Source organism: Bombus huntii, chromosome 3, assembly GCF_024542735.1.
Source record: "Bombus huntii isolate Logan2020A chromosome 3, iyBomHunt1.1, whole genome shotgun sequence".
Classification (NCBI taxonomy): domain Eukaryota; kingdom Metazoa; phylum Arthropoda; class Insecta; order Hymenoptera; family Apidae; genus Bombus; species Bombus huntii.
In genome coordinates, this window is record NC_066240.1 from 7,889,028 (window position 1) to 7,906,495 (window position 17,468).

Genomic DNA, 17,468 nt, shown 5'->3' on the forward strand with positions numbered 1-17,468 from the left:
TGTTGCGTTGAATTTTAGAAAAATTTGTTACTTGTTACACGCGTTAATCTTAATCAATCTCAAATCCTCCAAAAATGCAGAAATATCGTTAAACGGTAATCTGTACACAAGACAGAGTGTTAAATTCTAGAAAAATTTGTCCAAAAACACCCACAAAAATATTAGAAGCTTTCCTTCAACTTCGTAATTTGCCCCACCAACTGTGATACGACTGTAATACAAACCATTGGATGCTCAACATTTTTCAACGAGCATTATACCCATCCTCAAATACGAAATAATACGATCGCCCATGAAACCCAGCAGACTCCAAAGGATACCATAACCTAAAAAAAAAAGAAAAGGAAAGAAATAGGATCGAGCGATTCGAAGCGTATCGACGTCGATAGAAACGATGAGAGAAGAAAAGAAAAGAAGGAGATACAGAGACGTAAACGTGGGTGAGGGTATTAGCATAATTCAGGCGGAGCAGCGTTTGAGATTTCTTGGTCTCGTAAGCTGGACGTCAGATAGCCTACGAAGAAGCCGGCAACAGCAGAGGGATCTCCCGTCGAGGACGAGTTTCTCGCGCGGAGATTAGCATCGGCTAACGTAAACGCCAGAAAATAAGGCAAGACCCCTCCCGCGCATTGTCGGCCGCCGAAAATTTATTCCAATCCTTTGTTCTCGGACGCCCGTTAGTTATCATTAGTACGCGGCGCGCCCCAAGCACTTGTCAGCCTCGAGGAACGTACCTGAGGAGCGAGCAAGGCGGAACGAACCACCAGTCGTAAAGAAACGTACGATTTTCTGCCTGCAAGTATTTATTAGCGCGCCGCTGCTTCGCGTGAGTGCACGCGAAATTTTGCGTTTGATTGTTTGTCGGTTGGATAGTATTTAAGAATGTTTACGATGCACGTTTGATGAATTGAAAACGAAATTAGGATACTTTTTCTAACAGAGAGTTTGTAGTTTTAATTTATTCCAATAAGCCGTATTGATTATTAGATATCGATTTTCTGTCTCGAGGTAAATGTAAAACTATAAGTAGTGTAAATCGTGGAGGATTCTAAAATTATAACTTTAAACCCCATACCTGACCCAACGTGGGTGCATAATACATAAATTATAAAACTACGATGTACCTATAATATGTATATGCGATACGTTTCAAAAATTTTGGAGTTCGTTATAACTTCAAGTTCTGAGTATACATGTATAGCATGTCCTGTATTTAAATTATGGACTGGCAGGGTAATGCATTTTCAAGTTTCGGCTATATAAGAAGTTTACAAGTATGTATACGTTGCACTGAATATATGTATTATTAGGGTTGTAGGTCGTAGTTTTATTGAGGTTTTACGACTACGAGGTTAAATTTTTAAGAAAAGATAAAGTCGTTTCGAACAGCTTTGAAGTTTTAGCGCTTGCGGTGATTTTTGAAAAAGTGGCAAACTACCCTTAATACCCTGGGATTGTGTACACTCGCGGACCCTATAGTTTGAGAATAGTCCTGTTTAAACAGTTCAACCATCCAGTGATGACGTTCCCTTTATGAGATGACTGTGACGATTATCGACTATGTAAACAATAATAAATTAGATAAGACATGAAGTATATATAAAATATATTATGCTTTAAGCATCTTTTGTGACGTTTCTTAAAAAATGTCAAATCTGACAATCTACCCGTTTGTTATTAATGACAAAATATAACAAATGTTTCTTAAAGTATTGCATCAACAGCATTGTTAATCGTATTTTTCTTAAAGATACAGATAGCAGGTAAAACAATCCTGTAGAACGTATAGTTTTGATATTCCTGAAAAGATACTAAAATACGATAACTAGTTAATCAAAAATCTTGATATTTCAAAGCTGTTGATGATTGACAGTGTGTGTTGTAATAGCATATTGTTATATTCCTGGATATTAGTTTTCGAAAGAAAAAGAACAAGATCTGCAGAATTGGAACTGTCGACAGGTCGAAAGTACTAGTCTCGCCAGTTTTTAGTTACCAGTCATTTAATCTCTCGTACCTGGTGGTCCATGAAGAATTCCGTAGCTCGATTCGCTCCTTTGGTGGCCAGAGCGCATCCCTCTTTCGTTTGCTATCTTTTATTTAATCTAAGAAACTTGTAAATAGTAAGTTATTTTTATCTCCAGGTCAAGTTTTTAATACAGGTACTTCTTATTTAGTCTACGTTGATATCATTCCTTTGTTTTACATTTCGTTTATATTTTAAACCATTTTAGGAATAGATTATCAAAAATATATTCCAGATATGATTACGCACAGTTCTCAATAGCATTGAAGCTATAAAATATAGAATTCGATTATTCATAAGTTTCTGCACACGTTTCGTCCCAATTTTCCCGTTTGTATCTACCAACGAAATGCACATATAATACATACACAAACGTACACACGCAATCGCGACTAATTTACCGAAACGAAATTATCCCTACAAACAATAATGGAGCGTATTATTATTAAAAGCAACGAATGCACAGTTTTACTTAGTCAATATTAGCAGTATCGCATCGTTTAAAATGAATATCAACAGCGAGAACGGAATAATAACCTCGTATTAATAAAATGATCACAGAAATTGATCATTATTTATCCACCAAGTACTACCGTGCCTAATGCAAATAAAATAACACGTGGTATATGGTGTCGTCCATTTTCAAGCGTGCAGTTGACAGATCATACGGCAAACCTGATCCAAAATCATCAATGAATTCGAAGTAAATCAACAAATAAATCTTTCCAATAATTTGCATGAGTGTACTAAGTACTATAACGTATACTTTCTTCACTTTGAATATTATATATATCTTCATATTATATGCATTTTTCAAATTTTTCCAAGATTCCATAAATACATAAACTTCCACTGTCTATTAATTATACACGATTGGTTTGATAGTAATACAATTTCAATTTTCGGACATTTTGGTTAAGATATCTTTTTAATAATCTATTAGGTGGTCCGGAAAGTTTCTTTCGTTTCATAAAGTGATAATAGATGAACAACAATTTCTGTTTTATATTATTTTATTGAATTAGGTGTGATCCATTTCGTTCTATTTCTATTATTATGTTCGTGCATAATTCAATAAACTAATATAAAACAAAAAACATTGTAAGTCTATTATTTCCATATAAAACGAAAGAAACATTTCGGACAACCTAATACTTCAATCTCATTGCATTTGAGTTATCTCTGTCGCAGGTGCGTCGGTAGTATTGTTCTATTTTAAATAGTTGCGCTGATGCATTGTATCAATGACACCAAATCTCTTAATAACCCTAACAGCACAAATGCAGTGGAACACGATTGTTCCAAAGGAATTCCAACTTTCCTGATACAGTTCCTCTTCTCGCGACACTGGAGATCTTATCTCAGCCCCGTATCTCACATTGTTTTCCCTGGAGTCGCAATGCTAGTCGCCCCTTATTTCAAGCTGTACGACTGGCCAGTTCCGGCCTATCATTTTGCTTGCACGAGCTTTATGGCCTCGCCACGGGAGCGGAGGCGCTTGTATCCCCAAGAGGTAGGAAATCACAGTAAGGTTTCTCTCAAGAACCTCTATCTTTTTCGGCAAATGCTAGAAGGGACAAGGAATTCACAGAAAGCACAAGACGGCCTCGATCGTTCGCGAATTCGCCTTGTTTCTATTCTCATTCGAGGAGTAAGTATAAATTTATAATTGGGTGTCATCGACACATTAAAATAATCAAATAACTCGTAATTCGTAAAATTGCCTCGGAATTTTCGTTTACGTTATTATCGATTGCTTGACGTTGCATAACAGAATTTATAACATTCAGTTGAACGTTACGTTTTATACTAATACAAAACACCACGTAACTAATAAAAATGAACACCTCCTAGGTACAATGATTTTACCTGGCCGTAATATAGATCACCGAAATGTTACACTATGCGACGATGCGAGAATTCTAGCGACACTTTTAGCGTACGCCACGATACGATGAACATCGATTCGCTGTAGCTATTACGAATTAATGTAACCGACCCATGCGAAAGGACTCACGAGTGATTTGCTGGTAGTTAGGTTTTAATGAGACACGTTACTATTTCGTGGATATTGGACCGGTGATTTCGCTAGATTATAAAATATCCACTTGGTTAAATTGCACTCTGTTGATCGTGGTTCTCGCGTGTACAGTCAATCACGAATGTCTGTATAAACCTTCGAAAGGTTAGACGTTTTAAATTTAAAACGCGTTACATTTACATCTACATGAAGTCACTTTAACTTTAGGTATTTTATAAATTGTTATTTGAAACGGAATAATTGTTATATACGATTAACTATTTATTTTATTGCCTTTCTTACATACTCTACGTATCTACTTTATTTCTGTTACTTTTATTCCTCAGACTCTCTCTTTCTCTTTCTATTAACTCGCCTTGTTTATTGTATCAAAGGGTTGTACCGCTGGATTAATAATTTAAATTGCGTTAAATCCACAAATTGAAAGTATAACTTTCCACGATTTTCTGCTAGATAAGGGAAAACAGAGAAACAGCGGAAAGGGATCGTGGGTCTTCCAAAAATAGCTTCTTCCTTAAAAAAGAAAGACGGTGTAAAAATCCGAGTACAAAAAGCAATTCCAGAAGAGGAAGAATTCTCACGTAGGATTACGCGAAAGAGTAGGGGTGAAAAAAGGATGCGAGCTAGGGAATTCCGAATTCGATTTTCGCGGCGATACAGCGGCTTGAATGAAGTCTGGTGGCCAGAGAGACGAGTGACGAGGAGGAACGGCTAGGCAAGAACGAGTTTCTCATCCCAGATTGGGAAACGGCTGGGATTACATAAAAAAAGGAGTAAGTCAGATTGCACATCGGCCAGATGGCAGGCGTTCACCCTCGTAAACCTAACCCCCTCTCTTTTACCGTAACACGTTCCATATGTGTTTGCCTCTACCTGGCGCGATGCATCTATTTCTTTGTACGCATCGCGACGAAACAGGATGGTAAGTAGTGTAGCATGGCGGTATTTTGAAACGATTCTTTGCTCCAAAATTCTTGTTTATCACAATATAGTGGTAAATTATTGAGGAAAGGAACGTAGTTAATATCAGGAAAATATCTTTTGTTTATATCTTTCAGGTATTTCTGATTTTATACATTGGATCCTAGATAATGTTTAATTGTTCTGTAATGGATATCAGAATTCACCTTTACTGCACATATTATAGTCACCAAATACCGAATTTGACGATAAGATCGGACTTGTACTCAAGTACACGTGCTGGCCCATCTAAAAGAATGAAAATCATGGTGGTTGAAGATATAGGATACGACAGAAGAAGGAACACGTTACCATGTACGGCTTAGGTTTCGAAAAGAGTGGATCCCACCCCTTTCATTCTACTCGGTCAATGTTGTCCTTCAAGAGAATTTTCCATCCTCGTTTCCCTTCCTCCATTGCTTCTCTTTTTTCTCCTACGATGGTATAGAAGACGAAAGTTCCATTCAGCGAATCCGAGCAGCTCGAGCTTCTTCGCGTTTCACAACGTGTTAAGGGTTCGACCGAGATTTTCGTGTATTATCGAACGAAACTATCGTTGCACGCTTTTCCATTCACAGCAAGAATGGGCTTAAACTGGAGATTCGATTGTTTCATTTTATTTCATATCGCTAGAGGAGAATCAAGAAAAATTTCTTTTTGGTGAACTTTATTTTCAGTGATTTTGATTTTTCTATTCGAGTGGATTAGTTTACTGGGGGACGATGCAAGCAGTCTAATTCTATATTTTAATATTCTATCAACAAAGATAATTGTTCGTAATAATTAACGATTAAAAAAGGGGGAAGAATACAAAGGATTAAAACGTTTTTTTCGTCAGTAAGAGGGGATTCAATCTGTGTTCGATTTGTAATTTTCTACTAGTCATCGCCATCCATCCTAGAGAAAAATAGTAGCACGGGTAATTCGGACAGGTTCACCGTGACTTTGCAAGTATCATCCCGGAGGCTGAAGGATCCAGCGGACAGAATAATCCTTTAAACGCATCTTCGGCAACCAGATGTTCGATCGAACGGCCACACTTCGCACAAACCAATAACATAATCGATTACCCGTATTGCTCTTGACAAAAGAAGCGGTTCCAGCTTCGCGGGCACGTGTTTCGTTACATCGCTGTAAAAGCTTCATGGTGTATTGAAATTCAAATCAAACGATGACAGAAACTATATTACGAATTTCAATACCGTTCCTACATAATTCCATTGTTATTTAATCGTGAAAATGAATAAACGCCAAATAAACGCTTCTTTCAGCTTAAAATTAAATCCAAAAGCAGCTGCCTCGGTAATCGACACAGCTTAACCATAATTTATTCCAAGAAACCTTCGCGTAAACCATCCAAACTTGCACGATTAATCTTCCGACTTGTCCCATAATTTGCACAGCTGTTTACTCACGGTGCAACTATGCGTAACATTTTTTCTCCTCTATATACAAGCTTCACTTAGGGTCGTAAGTTGTTCACACAAGACTAAGGAAACTCAACCTAGCTGGCCATCTTCTTACGCGGGCAACACCGCGTTTAACCAGACTAACAGTTATGAAGCATGACGAGGACGTGCCCCGGAAGTTTCCTCCCGAAGATTCTTGCCGCGTTCCAGTTGTGCGTCAGTGTACCACGCGACAAATGTATGAAGTTGGAACGGGGCAAAACCCTATGGAACGTTACACAGCCCCGATAGAAACTACATGTATATGTATATATATATATATATATATATATATATATATAAACGTATATATACGTTTTCTTGAACTCGATAAAAGATTCGGCCATCGCGATTCCATTTATCTTTCCGGTAACTTCTTCTTCTTCTACTTCTGCTTCTTCTTCTTCTTCTTCTTCTGCGAATAACGTGGCTAGAGCAATCTTAGTTTCCTTGTTCTGATTCGAAGCTTCTATCGGATGACTTTATTCCCTTGGTTGATAGAAATAGCGGAAGCAAAGGGGAAATTTTAGATTAATTTTAGATTAAGTTATTATAATTGTCATTTCCAATTTCATAAACATCGAATAAAGATAAATTTAAAGAAAACTTTATTTTAAGATAAATTTCATAGCGTTTTTGATAATCAATATATTTTAATAATCAATTTCTTGTTCTTCCTATCAGATTGTGAAAAAATTGGAAAGCTTTTCCGAAAGGAAATTATATTATTAATCAACAATTTTGATTTTCACGAAGTATGTTGTATCAAAGAGTTGTGGGCGAGATTTCATCCAAAAATAAACTAACATGCGCATCCACGATAAAATGCCCTTGTTATTAGTCAACAATTCCGACTTCCGTGAATTGTACTTCATCCACGACTAAATTATAGTATTTTGCGAGTAATACCAGTGACTATAATGAGTCATTAAAAATGGCACACACGAAGTTCGTCAGTAGTACAACCCAAACGTAAAGAAATCTTCAGAAAAACATAAATACGCGTCCTCTACGGACTGCAGCAGCCATCACCATTACACGCAACTAAAATCTCGAGAAACCTCGGCAATGGCCACGTGCATCAGCGTAAATCGACTTTTTATCGCGACCACGCCTCGAAGCCGGTATGCAAGCCACCAGCAGATCACTCGTTACAACGTGAAACATAAAAAAAACGAAGGAGAAAAACGTCCAGGGAAAATAGTAGTAATCCTCGGTATCTACGCGAGTTTATGTCTCTATAGGAAGCACGGACGACCCTCCAGCTAGGCGCTTAATCTCTTTAATCCACTATCGGCTGTAAAATAGTGAGTTAAGCCAATAAAACTGTGAAGCACGGTTGAACCGTGCGGGAGGTCCGGCTAAGTCGTGTGTGATGACGCTGAAGAGCAGGCTCGAACGTTGGAAAAAGGGTTGTTGGTTCGAACTCGTATAACCCTCGGGCCCGTACCATCTGCATACGAGAATGATTGGTTCGTAAATTACGCAGCTCTAGGCAACGACTCTTTCTCGTTGCCCGACACGATTCTCAATTGCGTTGTTTCGCCGGTCAAAGGGCCACAGAGGATTTCTTCCTTTTTTCCTTTCAAAGCCTTCGAAAATTTCCTCACACGTCGCGCCACGATGTAGCCGCCGGCTTGGATAAACACGCGTTCCGTGAGCGTAATGTGCGAGTCCGCGCGAGAAGAACGCGCGTAATAACGGACCCTTCTGAAACCTCTCTTAAAGCGCCGCTCCACCGGTCCCGCCGGAACCTGATGCATTAAGAAAGATCCCAACGATGGGCTGAATTCACGATGTTCACGAGGAAATCGAGGCTATATCGTGCGGTTTTTCATCCATGCCGCCATCCATAAGCTATTTTTTGCGTAAGATTTAAGATTAATAATTTAGGGGGTGCAATGTTATCCGAGATTCTGTGTCTATAACCTTCGGCGGTTTACAATCGCGATTATACTTGACGCATTACGTTTGGATGTATGAACACATTCGCTGTTATTCGCGCACATGGTGCGTCTACGCAATTTTATAAATACTTGACTAATTCTACCTATTCTATTCTATTCTATTCTATCCTATTTGACTATCGACAAATATATTGTTTAACTTGAAGAAATGCACGTGTTAGATAAATTGACAACAAGTAATCCAAATAAAATATGGTATTCGAAGAAAACAAAATTTCTTTACAGAAAATTTACATTCTATTCTATTCTATCCTATTTGACTATCGACAAATATATTGTTTAACTTGAAAAAATGCACGTGTTAGATAAATTGACAACAAGTAATCCAAATAAAATATGGTATTCGAAGAAAACAAAACTTCTTTACAGAAAATTTAACTCAAGAGATCTCGTCATCAAGATCAGTTCATAGAATTCTGTTTTGGAATCGCGTTTTATTTTTCCCGGACCGAGTTATCAATTTAACCTTCATTCAGGTCGATTCGTCTCTCGCTATGAAGCAAATGCACGAAAAAGAAGAAAGAATATCCAATTCTCGCGTGTTCTAATCGTAGAGAATGATCATCCTGTTCCATGAATATGACTCTCTTCTCAAAAAGGTCGGCCTTGTCACGATAGCAGAACCGTGACCGAGGAAAACAGCAGGAAAGGAGAATTGGGTCGTGCGAACGAAAATCGGCCAGCAGTACTGTTCCCCTGGAAAATTGAAAATTTTCCCGCAATCTCTCGCTGCGGTAGATACGAATTTATTCTGTCTCTACTTTTTTTTTATTTTATCCCCGGTTTTTTTTGTTCGTTAAATATCGACAGCGAAAGATTTCACGAATTCGGTAAACAAGCGAAGTTGATTTGTTTTAATCCGCATCTCAAACATGTCCTTGTATATTCTGTATATTTCACTTGCGTCAGAACGACACTGGGAAAATAGTCAAAGATAGAAACTGGCAATTTCCGGACCTGGTTAAAGTAATTTAGGCTAATAATCGATTTTTAAGAAGACAACTATTTTAAAGAGATTTGTGAATAAAGAAATTGTAACAACCACATTGTAAAGATTTTTAGAATTCTGAAATTGATAATATTAATAAATCTAGCATAATGGAACAAAATAGTCGTTGAAAAACTACACGCAATTCGAATTAAAAATATACAGTAATCTAATAATTAATTAGTTCTCTAAGATTTTTGTCGATCGTTCTATTTGATATTACGATTCGTTCGAAGGAAATCATCTGAATGTAATAGCAGTTCATTCATGAATCATGATGATTGAATAAAAACGAAAGAAATTTCTGAATCAAGGAATGAAATACAGTTCCGCCCAAGACAATCAGCTTCTGTAGAGCCCCATCATTTCTGTCGAACCTCATAAATTATACGAGCAATTCGCCTTTTCTTACGACATCCGGTTTCTTATCGTTCTGACCCATTTACAAATATAATTACGCGAATCGACTTTATCTATTTATACGTTCCTATGTATATTAGTCTGTTCGCTGGCCGATCTTTAGAGACTATCGGCCAAATCAACACGAATCAATTATAAATGCAAGGAAAGCATCGGTCGTAAACGGATAGGTGATCGAGAAACGAGAATATCCTCCTGTCAGGTGCTTTAAGAAACAAGCAGAGTAGTTTTAGAACACTTACCCGCTGCTACTTAAAATAACTACAAATATTCAGGTATTAAATCAATTCTACCTAGAATAAGTTAAGATGAAAACGGATATTCTATGTAAGATTTTCATTTGTTGTATATTTGGAAAATTTTATTCCACGTTAACGCACATTTAGTACAATATTTGCACATTTTCATTTTTACACGTTAAAATTTGTATCATGTAAAGGCGCGAATTTAGTTTCAAAAATATTCGTGTTATAGTAATGAATTTTGAGCTTAATTAGAAGAAAGCTTCGTCAGACATCGCATAGGAATATTTTTTATGCAACTGTTGAACGAGCAACGTTTTAAAAAATATGTTATTATTATTGAATCTAGCATACCTTATTTATTTCCGTAATTATTAAGAACTAGAGTTTCGATAATAGTATTGTCCATTCCTGTTGAGAAAGACGCGTAATTAGACATTTATGTACCGTATTTATGTTCATCGCACGATTTTAATTCTATATAAAATATATACTCATAATATCCTTTCCTTGATAATCTGCGCAAATTTTACACTATTTGATATTTAATGCGTAAATTGATAGAGGAAGGAAGAGAAAAAGGGGGAACTATCGTTCCGCGTTGTCAATACTTGGTCCGTTTACGTACGAACATTCGCGTTGCCCAGAGGCCCATTCAAGTCTCGTTACGCTAACCATTCACTCGTTAACTCTCTCCCTCTCTCTCTCTCTCTCTCTCTCTCTTCGACTCGGCCATTAATTCGCGATACATTACGAGGGCATTAAGTCGAGTGTGAATTCCCTGAATGGTTGCTGTTGCCTCAAGTAACTATAATTCGTGATCTTTTTACTTTGAAATCAGCATGTCCAAAGACACATAAAAAGAAGAGAAACGCTATCGGAACGACAAGTTACTCGATAAGAGAAGCTTGTCCCGGCAAATAAGAAGGGCACGGTGTCACGAGAATAGGCAAATGACTACGATAACTCTCGAAACGAGATTATCGTCGGTCCGTTTGTCGTGGATAACCTTATCCATGTGGTCATTCGTCGAAAACACTGTTTACGATTTTTCGTCCTCGCTGGTTCGAGGAAACGAGACTTTTCGACTGATTAGACGTTGAACTGTAATAGGGAGTCACTGGAATTGAATTTTAAAAAAAAAGGTACGCTTTTATCATGAAAACTTTTTGATTTATCGCAAGGTGGATTACACACTCTGCTTTTTTGTAAAGTAAATAATATTAGTTAAAATAGATGCGTGATTTATGTTGAAAAACAGAATTCTGGTTTGAATTCAGATTTAACATTCAATTTTCTTCCGTAAACATACGACAGAATCTCTGACTTTTTGTGTTCCTATTTTGAAGGAACTTTAACGTAAAATTGGGAGTCATCAATATTAATTATATTGTTGTATTGCTGTAAATTCTACATTCCATGATACAGAATACAGCACGAATTATAAGCACATTATTATCTTAAATTGTTATTTTTTGTTTGATAAATGGAATAATGGATTTCGTAAATATAATAATATTTACTCGATGTTTGTGAAATCTACGTACAAAACATGATTTTGTGATATATTATTATTTATATATCTTATTATATACTATATGATGGAAATTTGTTATTTTCGATAACATTTAAAAGAGAAATCGGCGAAAATTTGTAAATTTTCAATTTTAATGACAATATATTTTCCCACCAAACGCGCAGGATTTTCATGCTTTGATTGTCGTATTGTTGAACACCGAAAAGAAAAATAACGCAACAAGAACAATATGGTAAATCGTGAAGCTTTATTTGTTTTTAAATTATAAACGATAAACAAACAAAAGCCATGTATTGTTAGAAGCAAGAGACAACACACAATAATATCATGGGAAGTGACGGTGATTGACATCGCTTGAGAGAATAGAAAAGTAAAGATAAAAGACCGTACAATATTTTTCTAATTGAAAAGGCTATAAAAAATTATACCTTTATTTTTAATTCTGTTCGCTTAAAAATTACTATATTTTTTCATGGCTGCCGCGGCGTTATAATTGCAGCTGTCGTTAAATCGATAATCTGTCGATAGAAAATGTACAAGTACTAACATTTCTCTGTCTGTTATTAAATTATTCTATTATTCTATTATGGAATCAATTCGATTTTATAATTCGAACACACAAATTGCAAATCTGGTATAATTTTCTAGAACAAAGCGTCACGAGTTCCATAATTATCTCACCTATTCTTATCACTCCATACGAAACACAAAGCTTCACACGGTACTAAGCGAATTAAACACTCGCGACAAGTCAATTTATCGTAGCCGCTGCGGGGGCGTTCTTAAATCGACCAGACACGACCCATCTTCACTCTGACCGACAGAAATTTATTCTTATAAAAACAATCGTCTCGGTCCCTTCCGGATCCTTCTGCTTAAATCTTCCTCCAAAGTAGTTCACCGACTCTATATTTTCAAAACTTTCAGATACTGTGAAACATCTCTTCTTTTGCAACAATCTTAACTTTTATCTTTACTTCATCCATGTTACGCTTTAATAACCATATCCACTAGTATTATTATTTCGAATATATGTAGATATGCAAGATCAAATTTAACAATTTAAGTCTATCCACAGTGTAAACATTTGAACATGTTGACTGCAGATGACACGAAATTGTTTTCAAATGACGTCGGAAAGAGATTGACGAGTTATAAGAAAAAAAATTCACGATTGAAAACCACGCGACTTTGTGCCAGCAGTTAACAAGCATTAATTACATAGTGCCACGTTTATATAAGCGTATAACAACATCGAAACATAGAAAGGAAGAAACAGGAAAGGAATTCAAGGAAGAAAAATAAACGGGAATAAAAACAATAAAAAGGATGCGAAACGAGGTGAGATAAAGAAGCAAGAAAACGCACGGTGTCGTCGGAAGAAAGGGAAAGAGCGAAAGCGTCTTCCGATGGAATCCACTGCAGCATCAGTGAAGTAGTGGTTGCTGTGATCGTCGAGGACCGGCTGTTGTGCTTCCCCCTCCATCTTTCCCTACCCTTTACTGTACACCGTACAGTCTACACGAACCACCCCCCACCCCGCAAGATCTCCCTGCCGCTCGTTTACTCCTCCCCACTCCTTTCCTCGGCTCCATCCGCCACAGTGTCGGGAGTCATCGGCTGGCCCTGTCTCCTCAGTCTGTCAGTGACCGCGCAAGCGTGCGCATCGCCTTCTATTTAAGCGTCGTGTGCAAACCTTGCGGAGGGAATCTTCATCCCTTACGCTCGAAAGATTGATATACTCAAAGCAACAACATGCGACTAACCGTAATATATTTCATTGTAAATACTTACAAAATAGTTGAATTCATCCTTTAGTAGAGATAAATACCGTTCAACGTTGCTGGTCAATGTTACGAATTTAGTGAATTTTGAAAATTTAACAGACGGTGATATAGATTTGTGATAGGAGAAAGATATTTCTGTCATAATATAAAGTGAAGTTTGCAAGGTTTTTGAAGTGAAGAAAAGGAAAATAGAAATTTGGGTGCCGGAGGACGTGTCAGGGTTATCGATCAGTTAAAGTTTCGGCACTGCGAACTTTCAACCCTTATTGGAAACGTGAAAGGTACAACGATTGGTCATCGAATCGCTGAATCAAAGAGATTCGCTGATACGTTGCCAATGAAAGAAGAAACGTGATTAAGAGTGTTATCTTGTTGTTGGTGTCTTGGTGTAGTGTTGTATGGTGAAACATTCGGTTGGAAGAAAAAGAAGTTCCTTAAAACAGTGGCTGTGACAATTTACGTGAAAGTTCGAAAGATTCGCGCAAGTTCTCGAAATATTCGTTCTGATGAAAAGAAACTTAGAGAAATATTCGAAGAATTTTGAGAGCATTCGAAGCACGTGTGGCGATCCATTTGACTTTTGAAAAATTAAGAGAGAGAAAAAAGATCCGAATAAAAAAAAGAAAAGCAACAAGAGACGAGAAAGGTGGAATTTTTTGAGCCCACGCTGGAAGCAAGGTATAACAGGTGCACGAGGGCAATTCCGCTCGCAACTTTCCACGAGCTCGTCGTATTTCACGTGAACACGCGACGACCAAGTTTAATTTAGGATTCGTGGCAGAGTTTCGTGTGTACTTACTTTGTCGTACGTCGACGTTATCCATCGACGTCTCACCAATGCGATCCCTTTGAAGTCCATACCGGAAGGATCATTTGTGCGAAGGTCATCGAACCTCAAAATTCTCTCCTTTGCTTTTCAAACCTCCTACGCGTTCTCTCTCTATATATATCCTGTGTTTTTAATGCAAAAATTGATCGCTGGATACAACTGACAACGCTAAAAAAAATCGAAACATTCTTCTGTATTGAAAATCAGGAAGGAACAGAAGATCAAGTTCGACGTGTTGAAAAGTGCAGTTTTTTTTTCTTAATGAAGAAAAAGGATCGTGTTCCAAGGAAATTCATTTGTATTAAAAATTAAGCGACACAGTGAATGATGGTATTGTGTTACAAGCAGAGTATGTTCTATTGTCGATGATGAAAAGAAACTGCGATAGTGTAGCAACCATCGACTACCGACGGCGCTCAAAATATTTATCTACGTTGAAAATTCGTGAGGGAAAAATTCTATATTAAAAATTTGTAAGTGAAAAATTTGTCTACGTTAGAAATTGCATACTAAAAATTCACGGATAAGAAAAATTCGACTATGCTAAAAATTCGCGAGTAAAAATTTTCCGCTCAGGAATCATATATATATATGTATGTATATATATAGTAAAAATTTGTGGCCTAATATTTCGTCTACGTTAAAAATTCGCCACGGACACATTCCTCTACCTAAAAGTCTGTGTAGGGGAAGTTAGAAAGAAAAAAAGAAAACTCATTAAGTGTATGCACCGGATAATGTTGACTCGTCGATGACGGAGAAACTTGAAAGTTCATCTCAATGTGCGATCCCACGGCGTTGTTGGACCTAGTGCCCAGCGAGGGATTACTCAAGCGGCCGTCCATGGACTATAACGAGTACACGTATTGCTACGGTGGTGGTCGAGGTGGGTGGTATTCTTCCCTTGGCTTCTTCTTGTCGGGTCTTGCGTAGTTTTTCTTCTGTCAGAAACCAGTCCGTGCGGTCGAACGAACGTGCAGGATTTTCCCTCGATCTCTTCTCGCCGATTTCTTCAGAACGTTCTAAAGGTTAACGCAGCTTTCGAGCTTCCTTTTAGCCGTGTTCGATCTCTCATGGTACAAGGAAACGATTTTTATGGTGAACGCGTACCACGAAGCTGCGGTAAAAATTGAACGTGACACGATGCGCGTCATTTCGATCGAAAGCCCCTAGGCATTGTCCAAGAATCGTTGTCGTCGCGAATCTTGTTTTTCTGCCCACTAACACGATGTTCTTTCTTCGTGGTTTATTGTTCGAACGAGCGATATTTAATGGAATTCTCGTAAAGGAAGGCAAAGGAAAAAGAGAAGTATGCAATCTGATAGTTTCTGAGAATACGTTTTGTAAGAAACGAATATTAGTTTCGCTTAATTAATGTTGTTTAGTGCTAAAGTCAAACGGAAAGACGATTTTTATATGGAATTCCTGGGTAACATATCGAATATGAGAATTGCTTCTGCCTTGTAAAAAGTAGAAAAACCACGTGTATATAAAAGAAAATAGTAAAGAGAGTTTCGTTTGAAGAAATGATATCTTGAAATCCATGATTGAAGGATGATAGCGAAAGATTCTAAAACGTTCATTTCCACAATAGACGCGATACGTGGGCTAGCCAATTTCGAAATCTCGCGAAATTCCCGGGGTGCGGCATTTCCCACTTGGGCGCATGAAAAATTTCCACGCGTCACGATTTGGAAACGTCAACGTGACAAATACGTTCGGCGTGATAATGCAGTTGCGTGACACCGCCTTGCCACTCTCTAGCTGGAGGGATGTTTTCTTCATCCTGTTCCTTTTTCCGAGCGCGCGCCACCGCGGCACAATCAATTTCAGTCAAAAATGCCCGCTTTATTCTCACGTAGGCGCGGCATATTTTCTCATGCACGCGCAAAACATCACAATAGAACAGCAAAAAAAGAAGGAAAAAGAACTCGTATCATACACACGCGATATGAACAAAAGGAAAGGCGAAAGATATCTCATGGATCGGTGAAATGGTAAAAAATACTCAATGGCAGGGAATTAATCGAATAATTGACTGATGGAAGAAAAAGACTGATAGAATCAAGTTCAATATGGTTATTTGGATATCATAGTGATGTATAAATCAAGACTTTTAGAGAGAGAGAGAGAGAGAGAGAGAGAGAGAGAATATCATTTTAAAATAAGATGCATTTTAAAAGTTGTAATAATTTATCGATATTTATACAGGATTATCTGATTCAATACAATTTAAATAATTAAGAAATCTAATTTGTAATATTGAACACACACACATACATTTACACATGTGTATCCTTTTTAGTATAAAATAATTCTTAAAGGTTTTAATAATTTGCTAATAATAATTCATGTATTAAGTTTTCATCAAATTAATTATTAACCAAATAGGAACTTACTAAACGCATCATTAGCCATTAATGTGTTAATAAAATTTCTCCCGCATATCTAAGGACAACACTCGCAGAATTCGCCTTATTTCCAACTCAAATAAAGCGAAAAGTGTGGACGGCGCTTCTGTAATGGCGGGAACGTTTAATTCCTCCGCGTGAATATGAAAATTCCTGGACCGCAGAATCGCCAACTGGTTCGAGCGTATATTCGCTTGATAAATCATGGAGCCGTCAACTGTCGCGGCGCGAAAATCGCGTAAAATATTCAATGTGGCCGGAATTATGGCCATGGAAACGGGAAACTTTTAAAGAACGCGTCGTCGCAATTAAGAAAAGAGGAAAACCGCGGAAACTCAGGTGCGAGCAAAAAGGAGAGGCTTCATTGCATTTTCCTTGGGGCAGCTCAGGGCACTTATCACCGCGGCTCATGCAAATCGCTATACGCTAAATTTATCCCCGTGTAAATTCATGCGCCGAGGCTCTAGACCGCGTGTATCGATTACCACCACGAAATCTCGGCTTATCCAGCGATCCGCCTGCTGTTCGCGTGATAAAAGCCTCCTCACCCTCCACGTTTCCCTCTCTTTCTTTCTTTCATCCTCTATTTCGAGCGCCGATCGATTTCCCCGAAGCAACACTTTCACCGGTTTAAAAACAAGAAAGAGGACTTCCGTTTAATCGTCCTGGCAGAAAAAGTATACCTAACACCGTGTTTCGGATAATCGAGAATAAATTGAAGGGATTGAGGTCTTACATGGAAATTTCTGCAAAGAAATAAGCGTTTTGATATCAAGTCCATTCTCAAATGTGCGTTTACCCAAGTTTAGATT

At 37.6% G+C, this 17,468-nt stretch overlaps 1 protein-coding gene across 5 annotated transcripts in view; it reads left to right on the forward strand.

Annotated features, from left to right (window-relative positions):
• Positions 1 to 17,468, forward strand: part of LOC126863389 (teneurin-m) — a 651,332-nt gene that overhangs the window by 577,569 nt on the left and 56,295 nt on the right. The window contains exon 1 of one of the 5 annotated variants that reach the window (XM_050613490.1): positions 13,267 to 15,131. The exons of the other annotated variants lie outside the window; for them this stretch is intronic. Coding sequence (XP_050469447.1) covers positions 15,026 to 15,131 — 106 coding nt within the window. The 5' untranslated portion in view covers positions 13,267 to 15,025. Of the gene's footprint in view, positions 1 to 13,266; positions 15,132 to 17,468 lie in introns of those variants that run through there. 5 annotated transcript variants of the gene reach the window in all.